We start from the raw sequence: 13,496 nt of genomic DNA on the forward strand, positions 1-13,496 counted from the left end.
AGGGCTCACAGGAAGCTGATGGACTGGCATTCACCCACAAATGCTGCTCCAGCCTCCCCCAGCTTGGGTGCTGCCCTCAGCTCGGACACTGTTAGCAGCGCTGGCGTTCCCTGATGGAGACCTGCTGTCTGATCATCACATGCCCTCCTGCTCCTCTGCTCTCCCCTGGTTCTCCATGTGTGCTTCTCTTTCTCCCTCTCTCCCCTCCTCCTCTCTACCCTCCACTGGCTTGGATGCAATAACAATCCTCCACCTCTGACTCCACTGCTGCCTCCTCTAGTCTGGGTTTTCTCTCCCATAATCCTGCTAATTTTCTGCCCCTAGGTCTGATGACAGCGATTCCTCTGTCTCGGAGGTGCTGAGGTATAGACAACTTTCTATTTATTATCCCTTCCTCCGCTCCTCCTTTTCTCTGTCTCAGGTGCCTGCTCTCCCTGTCCCCACATGCTCTGCCTGCACCTTGCTGCTCTCCCCACCTCCCAGCTCGTGTGTCTGTCCCCTCCTGGCATGCCACCTCTGGTGCCTGATGTTGTCCCCTCAGTTGCAAGTTAGAACCGTTCCTGCTCGGATCAGCCCTTGGAAACTGATGGGCTCACCTGTGGTTTGGGGTTGGCAGCATGTTCTCCTCCATCTCTGATGGGGTCTTGCCAGCCCTGAGGCCACCGTGTCCCACCCCTTCCCCAGCTCTCCAGCAGGACGGTGGGATGGTGGGGAAGGGGGCGAGTGACCCTGGGTGCTTCCAGTGAGTCCTTCGTGCTTCCAGGCAAATGTCTCAGGTTCTCCCCGTGCCTGGTTGTGCTTCTCTGGTGCTGAGTTAGGGAAGGCTGATCTCTTTCCCAAAGAAATCGAGTTCAGGTCGTGGTGCAGAGCTCAGGCTTGGGGTTAAGGTGCTCCTGGGCTTCTCCCACTGCACCCACCTGCCTGTGGAGGTTTCCCAGCTGTCGTGGTTTTGTTTTGGTTCAATTTACTTTTATACTCCCACATACAATTATTACTAGTTGAGAGAAGGTTTATGCAGACAAAAAGAGACTGAATTAAAAAAAAGTATGAGTATTTATTATTAACAAACTAAAACTAAAGAATTATATTTACAACAATTCTACTTGAGTAAAAGGTACTATGTATTTACAAAAGATACTTCTCCCCCCACTTCCCTTTATATCAGTCCAAGGAGGAGAAGTAGTCCTTTTTTGTTCTCAGAATTCCAGCTCTCTCTCTCTCTCTCTCTCTCTCTAGTAACTCTGCAGCACTTCGTCGCAGTTGGAACTTTTTCTTCTTCTTCTCTATGTCAGCCTCCAGGGCTGGGCCTACCCCCCTCCTTGGCTAAAACCGAAGGCTGGGGGTTACCCAGGTCCTGAAGGGTCTCCTTCCATAGGCTTGCAAGGGGACACTTGCTTACTATGGATCTTCTTCCACAGGGTTACAGGGGATAATGGTTTAAGAGTTCACCCCTGTTTCCCTATGGAGGTCCCTCCCCATGGGAGAACAGTCCTTGATTGACTTCTCGGTATGGGTCCAGTCTGGATCCCTTACTCGGATCCCAATATCCCACCTGAGCCATTTTCTGCTCCAGCGTAGGTTCTCTCTAGCACCAGCAGCACGGATCCCACACATGGATCCCAACATCCCTACCTGAATCGTCTTGTGTTCCAGCGTAGGTTCTAATACCCGCCAGGGTCATAAATCTTCAACAGCAGCAGCATGGATCTCTCACTGAGATCCCAAGCTTATCTGAGCCGTCTCGCTCCAGCATAAGCATCGATCCCTTCGAGGGTCACAAAGTCTTTAACAGGACTCTGCCTCATCTGAGTCGCTTTTACTCCAGCATAAGGCTTTCTCTCTGTTAAAGTCACAAATCTCTGGTGCATCCACAAGCTCCTCTGTGAGCCGCATGGGGGTCTCTTCACCCCAACAAACTTCTACAGGTGGCAGGGATTTTATTTTTCAGTCTTTACCCTGCTGAAGGGAGGGAGAGCGAAAAGGAGAAAAATAGCAGCTCTCCCCCCTTCGAATTTTTCTTCTCTCTTCTGTTGCAGCTTCAGCTGCCAGCTTCGACCTTGAAAATTCTGTTATCTCATGGCTGGAATTCTTCTGTAGCAGTTTCTCGTCTAAGTAGTTTGTCTTTTAAACTTTTTTTTCTTCACTCTCTCACAAGAGAGATGGGAGGCTTCAGTGCTGCACCTGGTCCCACCCCGGCCCAAGCCGGGGAGGAGGGGGCCTTGGCCCTCCTCGGGCCTGCTACCCTTCTACATGGCTGCTGCTCTTAATTTCAACTGCGCAACCACCTTCTCTTCCGTTTTCTTAAAGATGTAATTAGCAAAGGCGTCATTGAACTTTTTGATTGGTTTTTTTGTCCGGAAATCACCTGGACAAAACCATCCTCAGCCCCAGGGATGAGCTGGTGGGTAAAACCACGACATCTTCCCCCCTTCGCCTTTGCGAATTACATTTTAAGAAATTTTAAATTCTACAATAAACATACAATTATAAATAGACAAACTATAACTAAAAATTACTCTATTAAAAATTAAAACAACATCACTATAATATTTAACTCTATTATTCCCTTTTTACTACAACCACAGTACACATGGTCAGTCTATTTTTGTCTGCAGACCTTTTTCTCAGTTATCTTAAAATCATTATGGCCAATTTTTCACATGAGGTATTAAAAATGTTGGGGTTTGATTCAGCTATTGTTTCTCTGGGCAGTCTTTGCCCGCATTCTCCACCAAAAAAATGTCGTGGTTTTGTTTTGGCTCAATTTACTTTTATACTCCCACATACAATTATTACTAGTTGAGAGAAGGTTTATGCAGACAAAAAGAGACTGAATTAAAAAAAGCATGAGTATTTATTATTAACAAACTAAAACTAAAGAATTATATTTACAACAATTCTACTTGAGTAAAAGGTACTATGTATTTACAAAAGATACTTCTCCCCCCACTTCCCTTTATATCAGTCCAAGGAGGAGAAGTAGTCCTTTTCTGTTCTCAGAATTCCAGCTCTCTCTCTCTCTCTCTCTCTCTCTAGTAACTCTGCAGCACTTCGTCGCAGTTGGAACTTTTTCTTCTCTCTTCTCTGTGTTAGCCTCCAGGGCTGGGCCTACCCCCCTCCTTGGCTAAAACCGAAGGCTGGGGGTTACCCAGGTCCTGAAGGGTCTCCTTCCATAGACTTGCAAGGGGACACTTGCTTACTATGGATCTTCTTCCACAGGGTTACAGGGGATAATGGTTTAAGAGTTCACCCCTGTTTCCCTATGGAGGTCCCTCCCCATGGGAGAACAGTCCTTGATTGACTTCTCGGTATGGGTCCAGTCTGGATCCCTTACTCGGATCCCAATATCCCACCTGAGCCATTTTCTGCTCCAGCGTAGGTTCTCTCTAGCACCAGCAGCACGGATCCCACACATGGATCCCAACATCCCTACCTGAACCGTCTTGTGTTCCAGCGTAGGTTCTAATACCCGTCAGGGTCATAAATCTTCAACAGCAGCAGCATGGATCTCTCACTGAGATCCCAAGCTTATCTGAGCCGTCTCGCCTCCAGCATAAGCATCGATCCCTTCGAGGGTCACAAAGTCTTTAACAGGACTCTGCCTCATCTGAGCCGCTTTTACTCCAGCATAAGGCTTTCTCTGTTAAAGTCACAAATCTCTGGTGCATCCACAAGTTCCTCTGTGAGCCGCATGGGGGTCTCTTCACCCCAACAAACTTCTACAGGTGGCAGGGATTTTATTTTTCAGTCTTTACCCTGCTGAAGGGAGGGAGAGCGAAAAGGAGAAAAACAGCAGCTCTCCCCCCTTCGAATTTTTCTTCTCTCTTCTGTTGCAGCTTCAGCTGCCAGCTTCGACCTTGAAAATTCTGTTATCTCATGGCTGGAATTCTTCTGTAGCAGTTTCTCGTCTAAGTAGTTTGTCTTTTAAACTTTTTTTTCTTCACTCTCTCACAAGAGAGATGGGAGGCTTCAGTGCTGCACCTGGTCCCACCCCGGCCCAAGCCGGGGAGGAGGGGGCCTTGGCCCTCCTCGGGCCCGCTACCCTTCTACATGGCTGCTGCTCTTAATTTCAACTGCGCAACCACCTTCTCTTCCGTTTTCTTAAAGATGTAATTAGCAAAGGCGTCACTGAACTTTTTGATTGGTTTTTTTGTCCGGAAATCACCTGGACAAAACCATCCTCAGCCCCAGGGACGGGCTGGTGGGCAAAACCACGACACCAGCACAAGGGCCAAGTTTCCCCCATCCTTAAGGAACATCAGCCTCATTGTGGCCTCCCAGCGCCTAAAGGGGCAGATAGCGACAGGACAAGGGGGGAACAGTTTTAAACCAAAAGGGGAGGGATTTAAATTATGTATCAGGAAGAAATCCTGCCCTGTGAGGGTGCTGAGGCCCTGGCACAGGTTGCCCAGAGAAGCTGTGGCTGCCTCATCCCAGGAAGTGTTCAAGGCCAGGTTGGCTGGGGCTTGGAGCAACCTGGGCTAGTGGAAGGTGTCCCTGCCCATGGCAGGGGGGTGGAATAAGATGTGTGTCCAAGGTCCCTTCCAGCCCAAACCATTCCATGACTCTGTGAGCAGCTCTCCAGCACCTGGGTGTCCCCTCACTCTGCCTGTGCCCTGAGCTCCTGCAGGCCCCCAGTCACTTGGGGGTGACATCAAACCAGTCTGGGCTGTGTCACCTTGGGCAGTTTTTAGTAGGGCAGACACACAGAGACAGTGGAAAACATCTTACCCCGCACAGTCAGGATTTCCCCTTGGGCTCAGTGGCACTTTGAGACTGGTGGAAGCACCAGGAGTCAGGGGAGGGCTGTTGGGTTGGCTCTGGTAAGTGCAGAGCTGAGGAAGAACCATCACATGCATGCGATTTCCAAACCCAAATTAATGAGCCTGTGCTTCTCCTCATGACTAACGCAGACCTTGCCCTTGCCCAGCCCCACACTGCAGCTTCCCTGCCTGTAAGAAGAAACCAGCCCAGCCTGGGGTCCCTTGGCTGTGCTTGGTGACCAGGCACACCAGGGTGCCAAGGGTCACACATGGAAGGGTTGGGCTGGGGGTCCTCAGCACCCTCAGTGTGTCTGAAGTAGGGGGGACTGGCAGGTGCTGTCCCCAGATGTCACCAGCTACAGGCTGGTACCCTGAAACATTTATCCCAGCAGAGCTTCCAGCTGGAGAGGGGGGACAGTTTGTCCCAAAATGGACCTCAGGGCCTGTGAGCTGGGTCTCCTGACCTGTCCTGGGTCTCTGCTGCCCAGGCACGAGAGGTTTAGGGGAGAGCAGAGGCCACTGGGCAGCCTCCCCCTCTCCCAGTCTATTGCTGGGGCAGAGGTGGGAAGGGGCTGCCCCTGGGGAGACTCCTGGGGTTTCCACGAAGACCTTGGCTCAGACATGCCGGGTTCAGCTGGGCAGTGGAAGCTGCTCGGTGTGACACAGCTCTCCCATGCCCTGGGACTGTGGGCACAGTGCCCCTCCACCCCTGCACTGTACCTGTTCTCTCTCTCCCACGAAGGGGCATCATTAACCCAGTGGGTGGCACCAAGAATGCCCGGACAGCCCCACTGCAGTGTGTCTCGGTGGCAGAGGGACACACCAAGCCTGTGCTCTGCCTGGATGCCACTGATGAGCTGCTCTTCACTGGGTCCAAAGGTGCGTGACGGGCAGAGGGGACAGGGAAGGTGGGAGCAGCTTGGCACTGGGAATGTGGGAAGTGCTGGGCACTGCAGGGATGGTCCCTGTTTCAGCATTAAACCCTGCCCCAGGGCTGGGGCTGGCTGGCTCCTTTCCCTCTGGCCCTGTGGGTGGGGGGAGACGCTCAGATGTTGTCCCCAGGCCACCGTGCCTTGGACGAGACCCCCACCTGACGCTCTCGGGCATGTTCTTCCTCCCACAGACCGGAGCTGCAAAATGTGGAACCTGGTGACGGGCCAGGAGATCGCTTCCCTCAAGGGCCACCCAAACAATGTGGTTTCCATCAAGTACTGCAGCCACACGGGGCTGGTGTTCACCGTGTCCACGTCGTACATCAAAGTGTGGGACATCCGCGACTCCGCCCGCTGCATCCGCACCCTCACGTACGTACCCTCGGCCTGGGGAGAGCCAGGGCACTCTGGGCAGCTGTGGCTTTGCAGAAGCCAGTCCCAGGACCTACAGGGGTTTGGGGACAGGGCCAAGTACCAGCTCCTTTAGTGCCAGTTTGCAGTGCTGCTTCCTTAGGGAACAGGGAGGTTGTGAGAGAATTTGGGGTGAGGGAGCCGTGGGGAGCTTCTGCAGAGAAGAGTCAGGATCACAGAATCGCAGGATATGCTGAGTTGGAAGGGACCCAGCAGGGTCATTGAGTCCAACCCCTGGACCTGCACAGGACACCCCAACAATCTCACCCTGTGCCTGAGAGCATTGTCCAAACGCTTCTTGAACTCAGACAGGCTTGGTGCTGTGATCACTTCCCTGGGGAGCCTGTTCTAGTGTTCAACCACCTTCTGAGTGAAAAACCTTTTCCTGATATCCAACCTAAAGCTCCCCTGACTCCACTCCAGCCGTTTCCTCAAGTCCTGTCATTGGTCATGAGAGTGAAGAGATTGGCACCTGTCCCCCTTGTGGATACTGAAGACCACGATGAGGTCTCCTCTTAGTCTCTTCTCCAGCTGAACAAACCAAGTGACTTCAGCCACTCCTTGTGAAGCTTCCCCTCCAGACCCCCATCCTCCTTTGGATGCTCTCTAACAGCTTAGTTTTTTTTGTATTGTGGTGCCCAAAACTGCCCCCAGAACTCGAGGTGAGGCCACCCCCGTGCAGAGCAGAGCAGGACAATCCCTCCCTCACCCAGTGATGCTTTGCCTGATGCCCCCCAGGACATGGTTAACCCTCCTGGCTGTCAGGGCACTGCTGAATCCCATTCAACTTCCCACTGACCAAGACCCCCAGGTCCCTTCCCACAGCAGTTCTCCAGCCTCTTGTCCCCCAGTCTAGACACACAGGCAGGGTTGCCTCATCCCAGGTGCAGAATCCAGTACTTTCCCTTGTTAAGGGTCAAGAGCTTTGAAGAGATTTTGCAGCTGCTCTGAGAGTGGCCAGGAGAGAGCCAGCAGCTCCAGAGGGGAGGCACAGCCCCAACAGCACCCTGGCTGGGTAAATCACAAGCTCTCCAATGGGGAACTCAGATCTCTGTAAGGAGTTTGAGGACCAGAAAGGAGCATGGAGCAGGCTGTAGCTGTGGCTGCCAGCTTGGAGTAGGGCTCAAATGTTAGGGGAGAGTACGGTGAGCTCCTTTCTCTGTCCAGCCTCAGCTCATCTGCCTTGGCCTGAAGGTGCTTTTCCCTTGGTGCAGAGGTCAAGACCTCTGCTGGATGTCATCACTCACCAGCTCTTCCTGTGGGAAGTGGAAAGGAATGGGAGGAGAGCAGAATGGCCCTCAGATGGAAACCAGGGCAGGATGCTTTGTGTCATGCACAGACCCTCTGCAGGCTGGGCACTGGTCTGGGGGACAGAGCTCTTGTTGGTCCCATTGTGGCCAGAAAGACGCTCTGATCTCCACTCATCCTCCCCACCTTGCCCTCTCTCTCTCCTCTCTAGGTCTTCTGGACAGGTGATCTCTGGGGACGCCTGTGCTGGGACCACCACCCGCACTGTCACCAGCGTGCAGGGGGAGCACCAGATCAACCAGATCGCCCTCAACCCCACGGGCACCACGCTCTACGCTGCTGCTGGGAACTCCGTCCGCGTCTGGGAGCTGAGCAGGTGAGGGCAGTGCTGAGCTGGGCACAGTCACCCACCTTGTGGGTGCCAAGGGGCCTGGGATTATCCCCCTGGGAAAAGTGAAAGCATTTTGGTAGTGGAAGTTGACTGGAATAAGGGCTTTTCAGGACCCTTTCCTGTGAGACCTAAGGAGTGAGGGGCAGCATTGGAGCTCCTTGGGGTGGGGGCTTTGTCTGTGCACTCAGCTGAGGTTAGGAGAAAGGGGGAACACAGGTGGGATGAGCAGCATTGCCCCCTGGTTTTGCCCTTGCCCTCCTACCTGCCTGTTGGGCACTGGGCTGCACACCCTGTGCTGCAGCATGGACTCTGCAGCCAGATGTTGGCACACCCTGAGACTCTCCCAGGGGAGAAGCCTTCCTTCCCAGGCATCACTGGGAATGAGATCTCCCTGCCCTCTATCCCCCAGAGCGAACAACCCTTACTGGGGGGGGGCTCCAGTGCTGGGTGGGGGGTGGGTGGCCTCTGCCTGGGAGGGACCCTTTGGAGGAGCTCCAGCACCCAGGAGGGGGCTGACCTGTGCCCCCCTGTCCCCCAGGTTGCAGCCTGTGGGAAAGCTGAGTGGCCACATCGGGCCCGTGATGTGTCTCACGGTGAACCAGACGGCGAGCAACCACGACCTGGTGGTCACGGGTTCCAAAGATCACTATGTCAAGGTACTCTCCTCCCTCTGTCCTGTAGGGCAGCCCAGATGCTGGCAAGCCCTGAGGTCTCTTCTCTCCTTCTGAAAGCTGAGCCCAGATTCTGTTTTTGCCTCTGTGTATGAGGTTTTCACTTGTCTCCTCCTCTTCCCAAATCTTGCCTTTTGCTTGGTCCACAGTGCACCTTCTGAGAAGGATTTGCATTTCTCTCATCCCTCAGACTCTGTGGCTGGGACTGGCCTGTGATGGCTGACCCAGATGAGCAGCTCACCCTGTTCTGCTCAATTTTTCCCCCCCCTGCCTGATATAGATGCTTTGTGCCGGCTCAGTCACAGCTCCAGCACAGCAGGAGCCTGTCCCTTCATTTCAGGTTTTAGCAAGTTGAATTAGAGCTGGCACCAGGCAAGTGAGCAGGGATGGTGAGATGGTGAGTGAGACAGGATCCCACTCAGCTGTCAGCTTGGCTTATGGGGAATGTAAAGGCTCGCCAGGAGTGGGGCTGTCCCTGGGGACAGATTTCCTCTGGTGGTGGCAGGACCCTCAGCCCCAAAAAGCCTCAAGTGGGCAATGCCCACTCCCCTTTCCAGCACCACTCTGGGTGCCCTGAGCCCAGAACACAGGAGAGGTCCTGCTCTGTGCCCAGTGCCATCTGTGGTCTGTTCCCCACTGCTCTTCCCCAGGTGTTTGAGATCACAGAGGGCATGGTGGGCAACATTGGCCCAACTCACAACTTTGAGCCCCCTCACTACGATGGCATCGAGTGCCTGGCCATCCAGGGAGATGTCCTCTTCAGCGGCTCCAGGGACAACGGCATAAAGAAGTGGGATCTGGAGCAGCAGGAACTCACCCAGGTCTGGAGGGGAGCACAGCACCCCGTTCTGCAGTGATGTGGGGCAGAGGGATGTTGCTGCTGGGGCCCTGGGGGGCACCCTTGTCCAGGGATGTAGTGCCAGTGTCCTGCGTGGAGCTCACCAGGGAGGGCATTCCTGATGCTGGGCCACGTGTGGGTGAGGGGGTGTGGGTGAGGGCACTTGGGATTGCCAGCTCCCCCACGGACAGGCTGCAGCATCAGCTGCAGTGTGGAGGGTTGTGTTCCCCTCTGAGCTCAGGATGGTTGTCTCCGGTCCAGGGGAGAAACCAAGCCCTGACTTTTGAGTCCATCCCCTTGGCTCCTAACTGGGCATCACCCACAGTCCCGGGGTGTCAGTGAGGGCCCAGCTGACAGGGTTGGGTGCGTGAGGCTGCTGGTGGTGCTGCTGCAGCTGAGGTTGGTCACGACCTCTGCTCTGTGCCCACACCTACAGCAAATCCCCAATGCCCACAAAGACTGGGTCTGTGCCCTGGCCTTCATCCCCGGCCGCCCCATGGTGCTGAGCGCCTGCCGAGGAGGCGTCATCAAAGTCTGGAACGTGGACACCTTCACCCCGGTCGGGGAGATCAAGGGGCACGACAGCCCCATCAACGCCATCTGCACCAACTCGAAGCACATCTTCACTGCCTCCAGGTGAGCCCCGGGCTTTCTGCCCCCACAGCCCCTGGGAAGGGGGAGACTCCGGGGTTGAGGTGTCACCCCTGGGCCGGAGTGGGTGTGTGCTGGGTGAACAGGGAGCGGGGAGGGAGGGAAGGGGAGAGTCTCACAGCTTTCTAGTCCCTCCACGCCTTCATCTCCTCTTGCCCACTTTAGCCTGCCCATGGCACGGCCTGCCCACCACAGCGCCAAGAGCTGTCCCCAGCCATGCCCTGCCCACTCTCTGGTGACGCCCTGGGTTACCCCCCATGCAGGGACCCCTCTCCCCCGGGGCTGGGCATCCTCTGCTGCTCTTGGGGAGCTCTTTGGCAGCAAGACTCTGATACCCTCTTTTCGACCATGTCCCTTTTTTCCCTTCCTTTTTCTCTGTCTCTCTCTGTCTCTTCTCCTCCCCACCTCCCATCTGTGCCACAGCGACTGCCGGGTAAAGTTATGGAATTACGTGCCTGGGCTCACCCCTTGCCTTCCACGACGCGTCCTTGCCATAAAGGGCCGTGCTACTAGTCTGCCTTGACCCTCCTGCTCTTTGACTCTCTTGCTCATGTGCTCTTCTTCTGTCTCTCCTTCCCTCTTCTCTCCATCTCTCCCTCCCTCTGTCCCTCTCACTGTCGGTTTTGCTCTTCCTCTCTCTTTTCTCCCCTCTTTTCTCTCTGGTCTGAGCTGCTTCTTCACGGTATGAAACTCTTCCGCGTTTTTCCCCACTTGATAAGTCTTTGCTAGAAGGGACTCATCCCCTCGTCCCAGCCATACCCCCCGCCTTGGTTTCATTTGCTTTTTGGGTTTTTTTTTTTTTCCTTGCCCAGTGCCCACATCCACTGTGGCAACTCTGTGGAAGCCGTGGCCTGCCCACACCTTTGCATGGATGGTGGGTTGGGAGTCAGCAGCCACCCCCAAATCAGCCCATGCCCCAGGGGGACTGAGCAGAGCAGCTCCCTGGATATCAGTGCTGGGACCGAGGGGGGCAGGAGTCACGGTGTGGGGTCAGCCCCGGAGGTCACCATTTCCCTTTGCCCCCAACTGCTGCCAGTGGGCTGAGCCCCACTGGGCCTGCCCGCTCCCCAAAGTGCATTGGGCAACCTCCTGCCAAGGGGAAAAGGGCCTGGAAGTTCTGGGGGCTGCATGCTGCCGTGGGTGGGGAGGGGAGCATGGCCCCTCGTGGTGCCTCCGTGCAGCGTCTGCGGGGCTGCTGCCCCAACCCCTGGGTCATGCTGTCCCTCTCACCTTTGTTCCTCAGCGACTTGACAGTGAAGCTCTGGAGTGGGAGGAGGTTGCCCGCGGGGTCAAACTAGGAACTGCAGAAAGACTGGAAGGCTTGGGAAGCAGGGAGAAGGTCGGGGTGCCTCCCCCTGCTGTTAGGAACTCGGTCATCCACAGGAGCGCTCAGCCCAGGACAGGGATTTCTTTGTGCCTGACCCAACGGGGTGGATGATGCCTCACCTGACACTTTGAGCGCTGCCAGCTGCTGTGGGGCACTGGCAGCTCTGTGGGGCACTGGCAGCTCCACCCTCCCTCCTGCTGAGGTTTCTCGATGGCTCTCCGGTGACCAGGAAATGTTTCATCTCTCCTCTCACCCATCCTGCTGTAAGGACTTCTGGGGGGTTAGAGCTCCTTGGCTCCTTGTTGGACACATCCAGTTCCCTCCTGCCACTGTGGGCTTGTGTGGCCTCTGCTGTGATGTGCTGCTCTGGGGCTGGTTCCTGCAGGAGCCTTTCTCCACAACCACGAGGACATTTGGTGTCTGCTGGCCGGGACACAGGACAGAGGGTGCTCCTCTGGAGCCGTCACTCGTGGGACACCTGTCTGCTGTGGGGGCTGCAGAAGGATTTCCTGGTACTCCTATCCTTCCCCATCCTCTGTCTACCTGTCCCCAGCATTTGGAAGTGGGCACCTCTGAGCTCCTTTGCCGTGTCCCATCTTGGGAGACACAGCAAGCCTGGAAAGATCTCTTGTCAGGCGACTTCCAGACAAGCCTGCTGCAGTTCCCTTCAGTGTTCTTCAAACCCCAGCTGTAAGCACAACTGCCCCATGGCTCTGGGCTCTCCCCCACGTGCCCACCCTGCTCTGCAGCGGGGAGGGAAAGGCTGCTCAGCCCTGCTCTGCACACCAGGACCCCCAGCACGGGTTTGTGGTGCGTTCCTGCAGCGCCTTCACCCCCTCGAGGTGGAGAAATGAAGCAAGAACGGGGGTTACAGGGCAAAAAAGCCAAGGCTGGATTTGTCAGCCCCACTGCTGTGACCTGTCTGTCCTTCCCCTGGGCTCTGCCCTCTGCCTGGGTTGGAGCTGCTGGCCTCCATGGATCCAGGGATGGAGAGGGCCCAGCAAGGCATGGAGCAGCTGCAGTCTGCTGTGCCAGGAGGAGAGGGAGGAGGGGGTTGCACACACTGGTCTTGCACAAGTCCCCTGACTCTCCCTGTGCTCCAAGGACAATCCTACAGCGGATGATGTTGCACAATCCCATCTCCATGAGGGGCTGGGGGCTCCATCCAGGAGTGTTTCTCCAAGGATGTACCTTCTCCAGGCTCCTGCCTCTCTCTCTCTCCTGTTCCAGGGGCTGGCAAGGCCCTGGTCTCTCACTGGAGCTTCCCTCTGTCTCTCCTTTGGCCTGTTGGACCATCCCCTGCTCTGTCCTGCCCTGGGCCATGCAGAGCTCTTATGGGATGGCCAAGGAGGCTCCTAGATGGGTGTTGCCTCACCTGCTCTCCTTTCCCCTTTGTCACAGAAGAAGCAGCACTTGAACTCAAATTTAAGGATTTCTCCATGTGATCCCACCAGCACTGAACTGGGATCTTGGAGGCCAAGGGCTCCAGGACCTGCCCTATAAAGCACAGACCATATCCCCTCTGCTCTCTCCAACTGTGGTGACACCTGGACCAGCCCCAGGTCATTTGCTATCAGCCCTTGTTCTAAGTATTCTGGCTGGAGAATGGGGATTCCTCTGCATTGTGAAAGACAGGAGCATCTCTGTGGAACTGATGGGGGAGGGAGGGGTTGCCTTTTGGGGGGGAAAATTCCATCCTGCTGGCTTGCCTTGTTGGAGGTCGTATGGCATGTGTGTGTGTGTGTGTGTGACCCTGCCCAGGACAGGCACTGGTCCCCTGTGACTGTGGCTGAGCCCTGCACAGCCAGGACTGATGACTGCATTGAGGTGGGGAGCCCATCCATCCCGTGTGACCTGTGCAACTGGGGCCACAGCCAAAAATGGACAGGGCACCTCAGCCACCCAGTAACACACAGACATGGGGGTCTGGAGGAGGTGTCAACCCCCTCCCCAAGCCTCTTGCTCCTTCCTCAGCTGGTTTAACCTTTGCTTGGCCAGAGGGTGGGGGTGTGTATGGGGGTGGGTGTGTTTGTAGTCTGCTGTCACATGTGAATCGATGTCTGCACTGAGATCTGCCAGTGCCTGCCCTGAAATAATCTGCTGCTCCCTGCTCAAGGGGAGCTCTGGGGGGCCTGGGGTCGGACCTGCCTTGCTTTTCACCACCAGTTTCTTCCTGTGTGCAGGCTACACGTGCCTGTTTAATACTCCAGGGCTGAGTGGCCAGTCCTGGATGGTGCTGAGCATCCCTTGCAGCTGTGTCCAGC

At 55.4% G+C, this 13,496-nt stretch overlaps 1 protein-coding gene across 1 annotated transcript in view; it reads left to right on the forward strand.

The window, feature by feature from the left end:
* KIF21B (kinesin family member 21B) overlaps nucleotides 1-13,241 on the forward strand; it is a 43,248-nt gene extending 30,007 nt beyond the window's left edge. Inside the window, 8 exon segments of the mRNA XM_050326797.1 lie at nucleotides 325-363; nucleotides 5,506-5,642; nucleotides 5,887-6,067; nucleotides 7,566-7,730; nucleotides 8,284-8,401; nucleotides 9,067-9,237; nucleotides 9,691-9,890; nucleotides 11,149-13,241. Coding sequence (XP_050182754.1) covers nucleotides 325-363; nucleotides 5,506-5,642; nucleotides 5,887-6,067; nucleotides 7,566-7,730; nucleotides 8,284-8,401; nucleotides 9,067-9,237; nucleotides 9,691-9,890; nucleotides 11,149-11,203 — 1,066 coding nt within the window. The 3' untranslated portion in view covers nucleotides 11,204-13,241.
* Nucleotides 13,242-13,496: the final 255 nt, after the last annotated feature.

The sequence above is a fragment of the Myiozetetes cayanensis genome, unplaced genomic scaffold (assembly GCF_022539395.1).
Source record: "Myiozetetes cayanensis isolate MyiCay16 unplaced genomic scaffold, myiCay2020 scf32, whole genome shotgun sequence".
Classification (NCBI taxonomy): Eukaryota; Metazoa; Chordata; class Aves; order Passeriformes; family Tyrannidae; genus Myiozetetes; species Myiozetetes cayanensis.